This window comes from Coregonus lavaretus (assembly GCF_964263955.1).
Source record: "Coregonus lavaretus genome assembly, chromosome: 10".
In the NCBI taxonomy this organism is placed as follows: Eukaryota; Metazoa; Chordata; class Actinopteri; order Salmoniformes; family Salmonidae; genus Coregonus; species Coregonus lavaretus.
In genome coordinates, this window is record NC_139997.1 from 36,028,922 (window position 1) to 36,045,113 (window position 16,192).

At 42.5% G+C, this 16,192-nt stretch overlaps 1 protein-coding gene and 1 pseudogene across 2 annotated transcripts; one reads left to right on the forward strand and one right to left on the reverse strand.

Annotated features, from left to right (window-relative positions):
* Window positions 1-1,804: 1,804 nt before the first annotated feature.
* On the forward strand, window positions 1,805-9,233 carry LOC311136307 (diacylglycerol O-acyltransferase 2-like; annotated as a pseudogene). The gene is made up of 8 exons: window positions 1,805-1,810; window positions 2,315-2,405; window positions 2,558-2,665; window positions 3,485-3,574; window positions 4,916-5,054; window positions 5,219-5,403; window positions 7,297-7,388; window positions 9,108-9,233. The product of its transcript is annotated as a diacylglycerol O-acyltransferase 2-like (transcript).
* Window positions 8,073-10,992, reverse strand: znhit1 (zinc finger, HIT-type containing 1; the record flags this gene model as incomplete). Its single annotated transcript, XM_084169598.1, has 5 exons — window positions 8,073-9,636; window positions 9,943-10,112; window positions 10,232-10,311; window positions 10,436-10,606; window positions 10,971-10,992. The coding sequence occupies 5 exons, from the start codon at window positions 10,990-10,992 to the stop codon at window positions 9,615-9,617; spliced, it is 465 nt and encodes a 154-aa protein (XP_084025724.1). The 3' UTR covers window positions 8,073-9,614.
* Between the last annotated feature and the right edge of the window lie 5,200 nt (window positions 10,993-16,192).

Below are 16,192 nucleotides of genomic sequence, written 5' to 3' on the forward strand. Positions count from 1 at the left end.
CATAAAAAAGCTCGACTACGGTTTGCAACTGCACATGGGGACGAAGATCGTACTTTTTGGAGAAATGTCCTCTGGTCTGATGAAACAAAAATAGAACTGTTTGGCCATAATGACCATCGCTATGTTTGGAGGAAAAAGGGGATACTTGCAAGCCGAAGAACACCATCCAACCGTGAAGCACGGGGGTGGCAGCATCATGCTGTGGGGGTGCTTTGCTGCAGGAGGGACTGGTGCACTTCACAAAATAGACGGCATCATGAGGAAGGAAAATGATGTGGATATATTGAAGCAACATCTCAAGACATCAGTCAGGAAGTTAAAGCTTGGTCGCAAATTGGTCTTCCAAATGGACAATGACCCCAAGTATACTTCCAAAGTTGTGGCAAAATGGCTTAAGGACAACAAAGTCAAGGTATTGGAGTGGCCATCACAAAGCCCTGACCTCAATCCTATAGAACATTTGTGGGCAGAACTGAAAAAGCGTGTGCGAGCAAGGAGGCCTACAAACCTGACTCAGTTACACAAGCTCTGTCAGGAGGAATGGGCCAAAATTCACCCAATTTACTGTGGGAAGCTTGTGGAAGGCTACCCGAAACGTTTGACCCAAGTTAAACATTTTAAAGGCAATGCTACCAAATACTAATTGAGTGTATGTAAACTTCTGACCCACTGGGAATGTGATGAAAGAAATAAAAGCTTAAATAAATCATTCTCTCTACTATTATTCTGACATTTCACATTCTTAAAATAAAGTGGTGATCCTAACTGACCTAAGACAGGGAATATTTACTAGGATTAAATGTCAGGAATTGTGAAAAACTGAGTTTAAATGTATTTGGCTAAGGTGTACTTCCGACTTCAACTGTATATCTGGAATGCACCCATTCATGTCAGATTTCAATGCACGTTCACACTGGAACATACTTTAAACATTGCGACTGACATGACACTTGCCAAGCACTCGGTGCCCTGGGGCCCCAAATGCACTAGTCCGGCCCTGAACAAGAACCAACTCCTTTTCCAATTAAATGTAATTTAACCAGCTTGGCCAAGTGTATTCTAGTTTGTCTAGATTGTCAAGTAGAAGTTTTGGTGGAATATCGATTTTACATTATGTTATGACAGATGGACTTTATAAAACATTTCCCTGATCTTTTTACTGATATTCCGTAGGCTAGAACTAATAATATGGTGGTGCACAGATGATAAAAGTTTGATAATTTAGGAAGGTATCCTAGTCCTATTCCAAGTAAATATGAAGACTTTTCCTTTTTTCTATGTAACTACAATTTATAATTCTCATACTCAACCAGTTTTTTTACTTCAATGGCGCAAGCACCTACCTAGCTCTCGAAAACCCTTCTTCTCGGTACATAGGGTTTTCAGCGGTTACATTTAACCACGGTTGGCTCCATGTGAACTACAATTCCATCGCTGTGTTTTAACGTTTAAACATGTCAATAATCAAACCGGTTTTCGGAACATATGCTGATATGACCCTTATATTTCATATCACTGAGAAACAAATGTATGCACGCATGACTGTAAGTCGCTTTGAATAAAAGCGTCTGCTAAATGGCATATTATTATTATATTATTATAAATAATCTTTCAAATAAAAAAGATACACTGTAGCAGTTTTGTACAGATCAACAGCTGTGTGTGCCTCCAATTGACGAACGACACTTCCTCCTCAGTTACGCTTACACACAGGTGTTCGGAGCACGCTAGATAGCTAATTAGCATAGGTGGGCGTCTATGTCTTCCATCTGTCTTCCGTAAACAAGCAATGTAACATGGCGATATGGCCGTGTGGGAACACTAACCCTAACCCTATAAAGGTGTATAGTAATATAACCTTTTGTTTTTGGAAAATGATTTATTGCTTTTATGAAAGATATGTTCCTTATGTTTCCAAAACAGTACAGCAAGCGATGCATTTTAATGTTCAGAATGAGCGTCTGGGATCTTAACAAAACTCCCCCGACCAGAAGATACTATCGTCAATAGGCGCTAAAGCGGTTAGCGTCTATGAATAGGTTAGCGCATACCATGCATGTTTTAATCATTTACCACTTCTATCGCTGCTGTGACAAAGTCAAATTCCATTTAGATTAGTGACTAAGCAAATACCACTGCATTTGATTTGTCATCATCTCAAGTCTCTAACAAGTGTAGTAGCCTAGCCTAAAGGCCTACATGTCCCCAAGACATGCAAACAATCTAATATGAAACACACAAATTACTGACAGAGATGGGAATGCCTATTTCATATGTTAATGGTTAGTGAACTGTATCTCTTTCTGCTCTTTAGGTTGCAGGGATGAAGCAGGAAAAGACTCAATGGAAGGATTTCCTAGAGAATATCAGTGTTCTGCAATGGATACTGACCTTCCTCTTATTAGGTGAGACCCCACATCTGCCTGTGTGTGTGTGTGCGTGCGCACGAGTTTGTGTGAGAGAGAGAAACCTGCTGACTGACTGGCATTGAGCAAATTGTATGTGTCATATTTTGCATCCCTTCCTGTGGACTCACTCACCATCCCCTATTCGTCAGGTCTGGCTTGTATTGGGTTGATGGTGTACCTTATGTTTACCTCTCTGTGCCCGCTGCTTACTCTCTACTTTATATGGCAGCTGAAGGACTGGCACACACCTGAAAGAGGTACTGTCATACTGAATGTTGCCCTGAATTCTTGAATGTTGTACATTTATCAAGTAAGACTAATTTATTTTAGGGTCTCTTTTAAAGTGATGCTCCAGAACTTTTGTATAATTTCAGCCAGTAGTTTTGAAAGTGGTGCTCACAAGCCAAAACGGGTCCCCATTTTTTTGTGTACTACATTATCCAATTGTGTACTACGTCATCCAATTGTGACTCCTGAGTGGCGCAGTGGTCTAAGGCACTGCATCGCAGTGCTAACTGTGCCACTAGAGATCCTGGTTCGAATCCAGGCTCTGTCGCAGCCGGCCGCGACCGGGAGACTCATGGGTGGCGCACAATTGGCCCAGCATCGTCCAGGGTAGGGGAGGGAATGGCCGGCAGGGATGTAGCTCAGTTGATAGAGCATGGCGTTTGCAACGCCAGGGTTGTGGGTTCAATTCCCACGGGGGGCCAGTATAAAAAATATTTAAAAAAAAAAAATATATATATATATATATATATATATATATATATATATATATATATATGTATTCACTAACTGTAAGTCGCTCTGGATAAGAGCGTCTGCTAAATGACTAAAATGTAAATGTAAATGTGTACTACGTTGGCCATTTCGTATTATCTGTTATGTCCTGCAAAAAATGATATGTTACGTCTTGCAATTTGTATATGTTACAAATCCAATCGTACAATATCTTACGAATTTGTTGTGCTTAAGATCCCGGACTGCATCTTTAACTCTCAAGTAAACAAAAAATCTCATACCTGAACTTGTGTAACTCATTTGCTTCTGTGACAGTTCTGCTCTGTCACCACCAGGGGGCAGGAGAACTGCATTTGTGAGAAAATGGAAAGTGTGGAAGCATGTTAGGGTCTACTTCCCAATGAAGGGACACCACATGACCAAAAGTATGTGGACACCGGCATTAATATGGAGTTGGTCCCCCCTTTGCTGCTATAATATCCTCCATTCTTCTGGGAAGGCTTTCCACTAGATGTGGGAACAGAGCTGCAGGGACCATTTAGCCACAAGAGCATTAGTGAGGTCCGGCACTGATGTTGGGCGATTAGGCCTGGCTAACAGTCGGCGTTCCAATTCATCCCAAAGGTGTTCGATGGGGTTAAGGTCAGGGCTCTGTGCAGGCCAGTCAAGTTCTTCCACGCCGATCTTGACAAACCATTTCTGTATAGACCTAGCTTTGTGCACAGGGGCATTGTCATGCTGAAACAGGAAAGGGCCTTCCCCAAACTGTTGCCACAAAGTTGGAAACACAGAATCATCTAGAATGTAATTGTATGCTGTAGCATTAAGATTTCCCTTCACTGGAACTAAAGGGCCTAGCCCGAACCATGAAAAACAGCCCCAGACCATTATTTATCCTCTACCAAAGTTTAAAGTTGGCACTATGCATTCGGGCAGGTAGTGTTCTTCTGGCATACGCCAAACCCAGATTCATCCGTCGGACTGCCAGATGGTGAAGCGTGATTCATCACTCCAGAGAACGCATTTCCACTGCTCCAGAGTCTAATGGCGGCGAGCTTTACATCACTCCAGCCGTCGCTTGGCATTGAACATGGTAGGCTTGTGTGCGGCTGCTCGGCCATGGAAACCCATTTCATGAAGCTCCTGACGAACAGTTCTTGTGCTGACGTTGCTTCCAGAGGCAGTTTGGAACTCGGGTGGGGGGTATTGCAACCGAGGACAGACGATATTTACTCTTCGGTCCCGTTCTGTGAGCTTGTGTGGTCTACCACTTCGCGGCTGAGCTGTTGTTGCTCCTAGAAGTTTCCACTTCACAATAATAGCACTTACAGTTGACCGGGGCAGCTCTAGCAGGGCAGAAATTTGACGAACTGACTTGTTGGAAAAGTGGCATCCTATGACGGTGCCACTTTGAAAGTCACTGAGGTCTTCAGTAAGGCCATTCTACTGCCAATGTTTGTCTATGGAGATTGCATGGCTGCGTGCTCAATTTTATACACCTGTCAGCAACGGGTGTGGCTGAAATAGCCGAATCCACTCATTTGAAGGGGTGTCCACATACTTTTGTATATATAGTGTATGTATGGTGAATATGACAAGCTTTCTAAACTGACAAGATATTTTTTGGTCTTAATCATTTTAAACACCCCTCTATTATTTTTACAGCATTGAACACTGAGTTTCTACACATTAATAAGTCCCAGCTTCTATTCCCCAATCTGTATCTCTCTCTCCTCCAATCTGTCTCTCTCTTTGCCTCTGCTCAGTTGGTGCTAAAAGTGAGAAAGGCAATGCGGTAGTGATTGTGATAGGGGACGCTGCGGAGTCTCTTCTGAGTCTGCTTGGGGTCAACACTGTGGTTATGAAGCAGAGGCAAGGCATTGTCTGAGTGGCCCTGGAGTTTGGGTGAGTTATCTATTTATGGATGGACCCGTAGTGAGAGGCCACAAATGCACAAGAAAGCACAGTGTTGTAGTTATAAAATAATACAACCATACATCACATAGCTACATCATTGATCCCTAGATCCACCCAGTGGGTCAGTTCTAATCTCTCTTGTTGTTCCTCAGTGCTGACCTGATGCCTGTCTACTCGTATGGGGAGAACAATATATTCCGCCAGGTGACCTTCTCAGAGGGCAGTGTGGGCTGGAGGTTACAGCAACTCTTGAAGAAGATCATGGGCTTTGCCCCCTGTCTGTTTGTGGGTGAACACTGGTTCTGGATTCCTTACCACTGTCCTGTCACCACTTTCGGTCAGTTACCATGTCAATGAAATACCTTGCTTAGCTTACTATTATGTTTGTAATTTTGAAAATGTCTTATGATCCACAATCTCTTCCACAGAATCGCCTTCGGTAACTGAGGTATAGTTTTTTTCTGTTACACAGTAATGTGCAGAAGAAGTGGCTTCTGAAGTATTTTAGTAAGTTGATAGATACTTTTGTAATTCACTATATTAGAAAAACGCTTTGAGTGCTCTGATTGTAGAACGCAGTGCTTGTGTAGCTTTGAACAAATGCTCTAACTCTACTTTGGTGTACAGTCGTGGTCAAAATTTGTGAGAATGACACAAATATTAATTTTCACAAAGTCTGCTGCCTCAGTTTTTATGATGGCAATTTGCATATACTCCAGAATGTTATGAAGAGTGATGCAATGAATTGCAAAGTCCCTCTTTGCCATGAAAATGAACTTAATCCCCAAAAAACATTTCCTGCCACAAAAGGACCAGCTGACATCATGTCAGTGAATCTCTCGTTAACACAGGTGAGAGTGTTGACGAGGACAAGGCTGGAGATCACTCTATCATGCTGATTGAGTTAGAATAACAGACTGGAAGCTTTAAAAGGAGGGTGGTGCTTGAAATCATTGTTCTTCCTCTGTTAACCATGGTTACCTGCAAGGAAACACGTGCCGTCATCATTGCTTTGCACAAAAAGGGTTTCACAGGCAAGGATATTGTTGCTAGTAAGATTGCACCTAAATCAACCATTTATCGGATCATCAAGAACTTCAAGGAGAGAGGTTCAATTGTTGTGAAGAAGGCTTCAGGGCGCCCAAGAAAGTCCAGCAAGCACCAGGACCCTCTCCTAAAGTTGATTCAGCTGCGGGATCGGGGCACCACCAGTGCAGAGCTTGCTCAGGAATGGCAGCAGGCAGGTGTGAGAGGTGTGAGGTGAAGACTTTTGGAGGATGGCCTGGGGTCAAGAAGGGCAGCGAGGAAGCCACTTCTCTCCAGGAAAAACATCAGGGACAGACTGATAGTCTGCAAAAGGTAGTGGGATTGGAATGCTGAGGACTGGGGTAAAGTCATTTTCTCTGATGAATCCCCTTTCCGATTGTTTGGGGCATCCGGAAAAAAGCTTGTCCGGAAAAGACAAGGTGAGCGCTACCATCAGTCCTGTGTCATGCCAACAGTAAAGCATCCTGAGACCATTCATGTGTGGGGTTGCTTCTCAGCCAAGGGAGTGGGCTCACTCACAATTTTGCCTAAGAACACAGCCATGAATAAAGAATGATCCCAACACATCCTCCGAGAGCAACTTCTCCCAACCATCCAAGAACAGTTTGGTGACGAACAATGCCTTTTCCAGCATGATGGTGCACCTTGCCATAAGGCAAAAGTGATAACTAAGTGGCTCGGGGAACAAAACATCTACATTTTGGGTCCATGGTCAGGAAACTCCCCAGACCTTAATCCCATTGAGAACTTGTGGTCAATCCTCAAGAGGCGGGTGGACAAACAAAAACCCACAAATTCTGACAAACTCCAAGCATTGATTATGCAAGAATGGGCTGCCATTAGTCAGGATGTGGCCCAGAAGTTAATTGACAGCATGCCAGGGTGGATTGCAGAGGTCTTGAAAAAGAAGGGTCAACACTGCAAATATTGACTCTTTGCATAAACGTAATGTAATTGTCAATAAAAGCCTTTGACACTTATGGAATGCTTGTAATTATACTTCAGTATACCATAGTAACATCTGACAAAAATATCTAAAAACACTGAAGCAGCAAACTTTGTGAAGACCAATACTTGTGTCATTCTCTCAACTTTTGACCACAACTCTACAGTATGTACAGTAACATAGTGTTAAGTGTCTCACTCTGCTTCACCCATTGTTTCTTTGTGTATTCCTCTCCAGTGGGTAGTCCTATCCCAGCGCCAAAGCAGCCTTCCCCCACTCAGGACTATGTGAATGACGTACTTTGTCATGGTGCCCTTCTGTGCCTATCAGTCAGATGCTGTAGCCTACCGATCTTTGCAGTGAGACTACTTGAATGAAAGGAACGCATTCCAACTCAGGATCTGATCCAGCGATGTCCCAATCATTGATCCCGGGATATACAAAGCTGCCAGACTATTCATTTTTGACTGTATTTACTGTAAGAATGACTACAAGGGAACAGTGCATGTGCTTTAAATGTGGCAATAACTTAACCATGAATCTGAATACCTCTAAGATACACTCTCCATTTAATAACAAACAGAGATGTATTGTGTGACTTAGGGTTTATAAAAAAACACTGTGCATACATGTTGAGTACAATCAATCAGACTTTGTAGTCACCTGCAGCATCTGAGCGGTTTATCTGGGATCATAACATTCTTTCATTTATAATAACTCAACCATTGTTTGAATAACTTCCAGTTACTTGCAGTTGAGCTGCCAAGTACTGACTATTTGTAATAGAGTAATATATTGAAAGTATGACTTTCTGCTGATATCCATTTCAATAAATATGGCTTGTGGTGAGGGTCCACTTTGACCATGGGATTTTGCCTCAAGTTCAGAAATGTGTTTCATGGGATTTTGCCACAAGTTCAGAAATGTGTTTTTGGCTACTGCTCAAAAGTAGCCCGTCTAAAGTGTTTGTAAATATATTGTCTATCTATGAAAAAATACTAATGGCCCAAGTGCTGGTTTAAGGTTTTAATAATTAGTGTCCTTTCTTTGCTTTTAGACAAATATCACTCATACAAGGTATTTTTTGTTGTTGTTGATAACTCAAAAAATCTCACTGAGGCATCAAAGGTGCCCTGTTAATAAAATCAGGATTTTAATCTATACTGAACAAAAATATAAACGTAACATATAAATTGTGGGTCCCATGTTTCATGAGCTGAAATAAAATATCCCAGAAATTTTCTGTACACACAAAAAGCTTATTTCCCTCTAATTTTGTGCACAAATTTGTTTACATCCCTGTTAGTGAGCATTTCTCCTTTGCCAAGATAATCCATCCACCTGACGGGTGTGGCATATCAAGAAGCTCATTAAACAGCATGATCATTACACAGGTGCACTTTGTGCTGGGGACAATAAAAGGCCACTCTAAAATGTGCAGTTTTGTCACACAATACAATGCCACAAGTTTTGAGGGGGCGTGCAATTGGCATGCTGACTGCAGGAATGTCCACCAGAGCTGTTGCCAGATAATTTAATGTTAATTTCTCTACCATAAGCTGCCTCCAACGTCATTTCAGAGAATTTGGCAGTACGTCCAACCGCCCTCACAACCGCAGACCACGCGTAATCACGCCAGCCCAGGACCTCCACATCCGGCTTCTTCACCTGCAGGATCATCTGAGACCAGCCACCCGGACAGCTGATGAAACTGAGGAGTATTTCTGTCTGTAATAATTCCCTTTTGTGGGGAAAAACACATTCTGATTGGCTGGGCCTGGCTCCCAAGTGGGTGGGCCTATGTCCTCCCAGGCCCAGCCATGGCTGTGCCCTGCACAGTCATGTGAAATCCATAGATTAGGGCCTAATTAATTGATTTCAATTGACTGATTTCCTTATATTAACTTTAACTCAGTAAAATCGTTGTAATTGTTGCATTTAGATTTTTGTTCAGTATATGATTGCCAAATTCAGGCCTAGGCTGAAGCGCAGACACACACTATGGAGCGAACACCATTCACTTTCTGAGTTCTCTCTATCTCATGCAGGGGCTCCCATCGGATCACCACATGCCTGTTGCGACAGCAACAGCACTGGACCCATTCAGCCACTGTCTGGTGCTATGGAAGGGAGTCATACAGCTCATTCAGACTGACTGGACGGGAGTCATATAGCTAATTCAGATGGACTGGACGAGAGTCATATATCTCATTCAGACGGACTGGACGGGAGTCATACAGCTCATTCAGACAGACTGGACGGGAGTCATATAGCTCATTCAGACTGACTGAACGGGAGTCATATATCTCATTCAGACGGACTGGACGGGAGTCATACAGCTCATTCAGACAGACTGGACGGGAGTCATATAGCACATTCAGACTGACTGAACGGGAGTCATATATCTCATTCAGACTGACTGGACGGGAGTCATACAGCTCATTCAGATACTCTGATGCTGCACAAAAAAGAAACCTGTCCTTCAGTTGATGACAGGAGGACATAGGATCAAGCAATAGAATGAGGCAGCCATTCACACGTACCAGCAGAGAGCATCACACTGTCCACTTCAGACACCTGTGAGAGAAGGAGGGAGAGAGGGAGTCATGGTAAAATTGTGCTAAATTAAGAGTGGAATAAAAAATAAAAACATATGCCATTTAGCAGACGCTTTTATCCAAAGCGACTTACAGTCATGTGTGCATACATTTTTACGTATTGGGTGGTCCCGGGAATCGAACCCACTACCCTGGCGTTACAAGCGCCATGCTCTACCAATTGAGCTACAGAGGACCACTGAAAAGCTCTCACAAGTTCTACCCATCATAGCACTAACAACACTAAACCAAAAGAGAAGAGCCCTCTGCAGTGCCAGTGGTGTACCTGGTCTCATGATGTGTGCCCAGGCAGCGGACACAGCAGTAGCGTGCCCCACAGGAAATGCAGGTGTAGGGAGACGGGAAGCCACACACGGCACAGAAGTGGCGCTGCGGCAGTTTGGAGGGCTCGGCACAGGCAGTCAGGTAGTTAGGTCCCTCATTCCCACTTAGTTCCTACAGGGAGCAGGTGGGATAGGGAAGGAAACTGAGAAGGATTGTGAAGAGAAGGAGCAGATGATTGAAGAGAGGGGAGGAAAGCAGAGCTGCAGAGGTGCCTGACTTATGGACCTCACCTCTTCCTCCAGTACAGCCTGGAAGTTCTTCCGAAATCTCAATTTGAAATGATCTCCTCTTGTCTTCTTCCTCTTCTTGCCTGATGACATGAGTTGAGTGAGCCATAAATAGACAGAGCAATCATTGCAAAACGTATTGGATTTTGGATTATTAGTAATATTATAATCAGGTCTACATCACTGATCAGATTATGTTTGCTTTACCAGACTCATTGCTGTCATCAAACTGAGGGAGCCTCTTGGCCAGCTGGGGTAGGCTGGCATGAGGATCATCCTGGAAATTGTCCTTTTCAAGTGCCTCTAGTTGTCTGGTTAAGCGTCGCTGGCGCGTAGCGCAGTCCAAAACACGCCGCTGGCCTGGGTCCTGGGAGCGCACTGTATAAAAAAAAAAAAAAAAAAAAAAAAAAACGTGATAGAAAAAATATATATATTTGAAAAAATAACTACTTTTGTATGAATTGTTGTAATCAATTAAGAGGACACTGTACAATAAATATGTAAAGTATTGTAAATTATAATGGTGGGTTTTGAATTTGCCCCGGACCGTTGAGATGCGCGCGGAGGATGAGCGATATACCGTTTTTCTTGGCATTGTGATAGCTAATTGGAGAGCGTGCTAATGGAATCTCATTAGTGTAGCCTACGGACGTGCTACTAGTAATACTTTTTTTCTTGCAATTTATCAACAACATTAGAGTAGATCAATATGTTTAAGAATACAAACGCCACCAAACATTACCTGCTATTTTCTTTTCCACCATCGCTGCATAATAATTTCACGGGTGGGCGTGAGGGACATTTTATTGCTGTTGGACCATAATGACGCGTTTTCGATTGCAATAAAACCTCATTTTCATGAGAAGAAAAACTGATTACTGATATCTATATGTAAACATTATCTATTTTCCTAATAGCTATCTACTGTCGTCTAAATATGAAAAAGACTATATTTAGCCTAGTCTAAATGATCCTACATGACATAGTTTACTGCATGTGGTAAGGTGTTAAGGGACAAAATGAAACTTTGGTTCTGGTGTTTAATTTCTATTCCAAGTTATAGAGAAGCTTTGCAGGAACACAAAACACTATTTCATGAGGATGTGATTTACCATTGCTGAGATATCTTATTTTGAAATGATTGGAAAAGGTTGTGCAGAGGTCAGTGTTAATCCCTAGTCAAGAATGGCACCAAATCACCTGTTTGGAATGTTTTATTCAACACGTTTTGTTCAATATCTCAAGATAGGGTGGTCATATTGTTATGATGATTCAAATTAAAGTAAAATGTATTCAATTAAAATGCTATATTATGCAAATTACGCATACAAATGACAGAATACATAATTATAGCAATTTAAGACCAATAATTGAAGGTAGGGTGGTCATATTATGAACTAACAAATATTCGTGCTTTATGCATAACAGAGTTTGTAACAATTTATGAAATTAGAATACAACTTCTTATACTATGTTATGCAAATTAGATAATATGTTACTTAGTCTGTACGGAATTAACAAAAAAAACAGCATGTTTAGCCAATTAATTTAAAGTAAGGTGGTCATATTATTAACATATATTGACAAGTAAGGTGCCTCCCATGTGTGCACACACACCAGTGGTGGTAGGAGAGTACATATAATTGGGATTACGTAATAATGAACAAAAAGCAGGGTTACTATTTAAGCAATAAAGCCAGAGGGGGTGTGGTATATGGCCAATATACCACGGTTAAGGGCTGTTCTTACGCAAGACTCAATGTGGAGTGCCTGGACACAAGATATATTGGCCATATACAGTGCATTCGGAAAATATTCAGACCACTTGACTTTTTCCACATTTTTTTGTGTTACAGCCTTATTCTAAAATGGATTGAATAATGTTTCTACAACTTGATTGGAGTCCACCTGTGGTAAATTCTATTGATTGGACATGAAAGGCACACACCTGTCTATATAAGGTCCCACAGTTGACAGTGCATGTCAGAGCAAAAACCAAGCCATGAGGTCGAAGGAATTGTCCGTAGAGCTCTGAGACAGGATTGTGTTGAGGCACAGATCTGGGGAAGAGTACCAAAACATGTCTGCAGCATTGAAGGTACCCAAGAACACAGTGGCCTCCATCATTCTTAAATGGAAGAAGTTTGGAACCACCAAGACTCTTTCTAGAGCTGGCCGCCCGGCCAAACTGAGCAATCGGGGGCGAAGGGCCTTGGTCAGGGAGCCCGATGGTCACTCTGACAGAGCTCCAGAGTTCCTCTGTGGAGATGGGAGAACCTTCCAGAAGGACAACCATCTCTGCAGGACTCCACCAATCAGGCCTTTATGGTAGAGTGGCCAGACGGAAGCCACTCCTCAGTAAAAGGCACATAACATCCTGCTTGGAGTTTGCCAAAAGACACCTAAAAGACTCTCAGACCATGAGAAACAAGATTCTCTGGTCTGATGAAATCAAGATTGAACATTTTAGCCTGAACGCCAAACGTCACGTCTGGAGGAAACCTGGCACCATCCCTACGGTAAAGTCAAGGTGTCTGAATACTTTCTGAATGCACTGTATATGGCCAATATATTGAACAAGTTGAGGAGACTAAATTACTCCATGATACCTTAGATTGTAAACTGTCATGGTCAAAACATATAGATTCAATGGTTGTAAAGATGACACCACACTCCAAAAAGCAAGTCCTGCAGGCTCGAGTTTAGTCTTATCTTGATTATTGTCCAGTCATGTGGTCGAGTGCTTCAAGGAAAGACCTAGTTAAGCTGCAGCTGGCCCAGAACAGATCGGCACGTCTTGCTCTTCACTGTAATCTGATATAAATACTATGCATGCCAATCTCTCCTGTCTAAGAGTTGAGGAGAAACTGACTGCATCACTTCTTCTTTTTATAAGAAACATTAACGTGTTGAAAATCCCAAATTGTTTGCATAGTCAACTTACACACACACTTACCCCACCAGAAATGCCACCAGGGGTCTTTTCACAGTCCCCAAATCCAGAACCAATTCAAGAAAGCGTACAGTATTATATAGAGCCATTATTGCATGGAACTCCGTTCCATCTCACATTGCTCAAATGAACAGCAAACCTGCTTTCAAAAAACAGACAAAACAAACACCTCACAACGCCTCTCCCCTATTTGACGTAGATCGTTTGTGTGTATGTATTGATATGTAGGCAACGTGTGCCTTTAAAAAAAGATTGATGTAGTTCTGTCCTTGAGCTGTTTTTGTCTATTAATGTTCTGTATTATGTCATGTTTTGTGTGGACCCCAGGAAGAGTAGCTGCTGCTTTTGCAACCGCTGATGGGGATCCTAATAAAATAACAAATACCAAATGGTGGTTGCAGCCTCATGCTGTGGGGATGTTTTTCAGCAGCAGGGAGACTAGTCAGGATCGAGGGAAAGATGAACGGAACAAAGTACAGAGAGATCCTTGATGAAAACCTGCTCCAGAGCGCTCAGGACCTCAGACTGGGGCGACGATTCACCTTCCATCAGGACAACGACCCTAAGCACACAGCCAAGACAACGCAGGAGTGGCTTCGGGACAAGAGCTGCCCAGCCAGAGCCCAGACGTCAACCCGATTTGACATCTCTGGAGAGACCTGAAAATAGCTGTGCAGCGATGCTCCCCATCCAACCTGACAGAGCTTGAGAGGATCTGCAAAGAAGAATGGGAGAAACTCCCCAAATACAGGTGTGCCAAGCTTGTAGCATCATACCCAAGAAGACTCAAGGCTGTAATCGCAGCCAAAGGTGCTTCAACAATGTACTGAGTAAAGGGTCTGAATACATGTAAATGTGATATTTCCGTTTTTTTAATTGATACATTTGCAAACATTTCTAAAAACCTGTTTTTTCTTTGTCATTATGGGGTATTGCGTGTAGATTGATGAGGAAAAAATAATAATTTAATCCATTTTAGAATAAGGCTGTAACGTAACAAAATGTGGAAAAAGTCAAGGGGTCTGAATACTTTCCGAATTCACTGTACCACAAACCCTAGTGGTGCCTTATTGCTATTATAAACTGAACACCAATGTAATTAGAGCAGTACAAATAAATGTTTTGTCATACACGTGGTATACGGTCTGATATACCATGTCTGTCAGCCAATCAGCATTCAGGGTTCGAACCACCCAGTTTATAATTACCAATTAGTTAGGCTGTATATATCACAGTTATGTTGTATTCAGTAGTCCAACTAATTAGGCCTAGAGTGCCAAATAATACACCCAACCCTGTGCTTGTGCCACCTGAATACACACACACACCACACAGCCCACACACACAGCATCCCCACACACTTATACAGCACCCCCACCACCACACACCCACACACAGCCTAACACAGACACACACTTCTCAGCATCCCCACACACTCACACATAGCCTAACATAGACACACACTTCTCACTAAGTCTGGACTGTAACACAGAAGGCTACTAGTCTAATAACATACAGTGGGGAAAAAAAGTATTTAGTCAGCCACCAATTGTGCAAGTTCTCCCACTTAAAAAGATGAGAGAGGCCTGTAATTTTCATCATAGGTACACGTCAACTATGACAGACAAATTGAGAATTTTTTTTCCAGAAAATCACATTGTAGGATTTTTAATGAATTTATTTGCAAATTATGGTGGAAAATAAGTATTTGGTCACCTACAAACAAGCAAGATTTCTGGCTCTCACAGACCTGTAACTTCTTCTTTAAGAGGCTCCTCTGTCCTCCACTCGTTTCCTGTATTAATGGCACCTGTTTGAACTTGTTATCAGTATAAAAGACACCTGTCCACAACCTCAAACAGTCACACTCCAAACTCCACTATGGCCAAGACCAAAGAGCTGTCAAAGGACACCAGAAACAAAATTGTAGACCTGCACCAGGCTGGGAAGACTGAATCTGCAATAGGTAAGCAGCTTGGTTTGAAGAAATCAACTGTGGGAGCAATTATTAGGAAATGGAAGACATACAAGACCACTGATAATCTCCCTCGATCTGGGGCTCCACGCAGGATCTCACCCCGTGGGGTCAAAATGATCACAAGAACGGTGAGCAAAAATCCCAGAACCACACGGGGGTACCTGGAGAGAGCTGGGACCAAAGTAACAAAGCCTACCATCAGTAACACACTACGCCGCCAGGGACTCAAATCCTGCAGTGCCAGACGTGTCCCCCTGCTTAAGCCAGTACATGTCCAGGCCCGTCTGAAGTTTGCTAGAGTGCATTTGGATGATCCAGAAGAGGATTGGGAGAATGTCATATGGTCAGATGAAACCAAAATAGAACTTTTTGGTAAAAACTCAACTCGTCGTGTTTGGAGGACAAAGAATGCTGAGTTGCATCCAAAGAACACCATACCTACTGTGAAGCATGGGGGTGGAAACATCATGCTTTGGGGCTGTTTTTCTGCAAAGGGACCAGGACGACTGATCCGTGTAAAGGAAAGAATGAATGGGGCCATGTATCGTGAGATTTTGAGTGAAAACCTCCTTCCATCAGCAAGGTCATTAAAGATGAAATGTGGCTGGGTCTTTCAGCATGACAATGATCCCAAACACACCGCCCGGGCAACGAAGGAGTGGCTTCGTAAGAAGCATTTCAAGGTCCTGGAGTGGCCTAGCCAGTCTCCAGATCTCAACCCCATAGAAAATCTTTGGAGGGAGTTGAAAGTCCGTGTTGCCCAGCGACAGCCCCAAAACATCACTGCTCTAGAGGAGATCTGCATGGAGGAATGGGCCAAAATACCAGCAACAGTGTGTGAAAACCTTGTGAAGACTTACAGAAAACGTTTGACCTGTGTCATTGCCAACAAAGGGTATATAACAAAGTATTGAGAAACTTTTGTTATTGACCAAATACTTATTTTCCACCATAATTTGCAAATAAATTCATAAAAAATCCTACAATGTGATTTTCTGTTTTTTTTCTTCTCATTTTGTCTGTCATAGTTGAC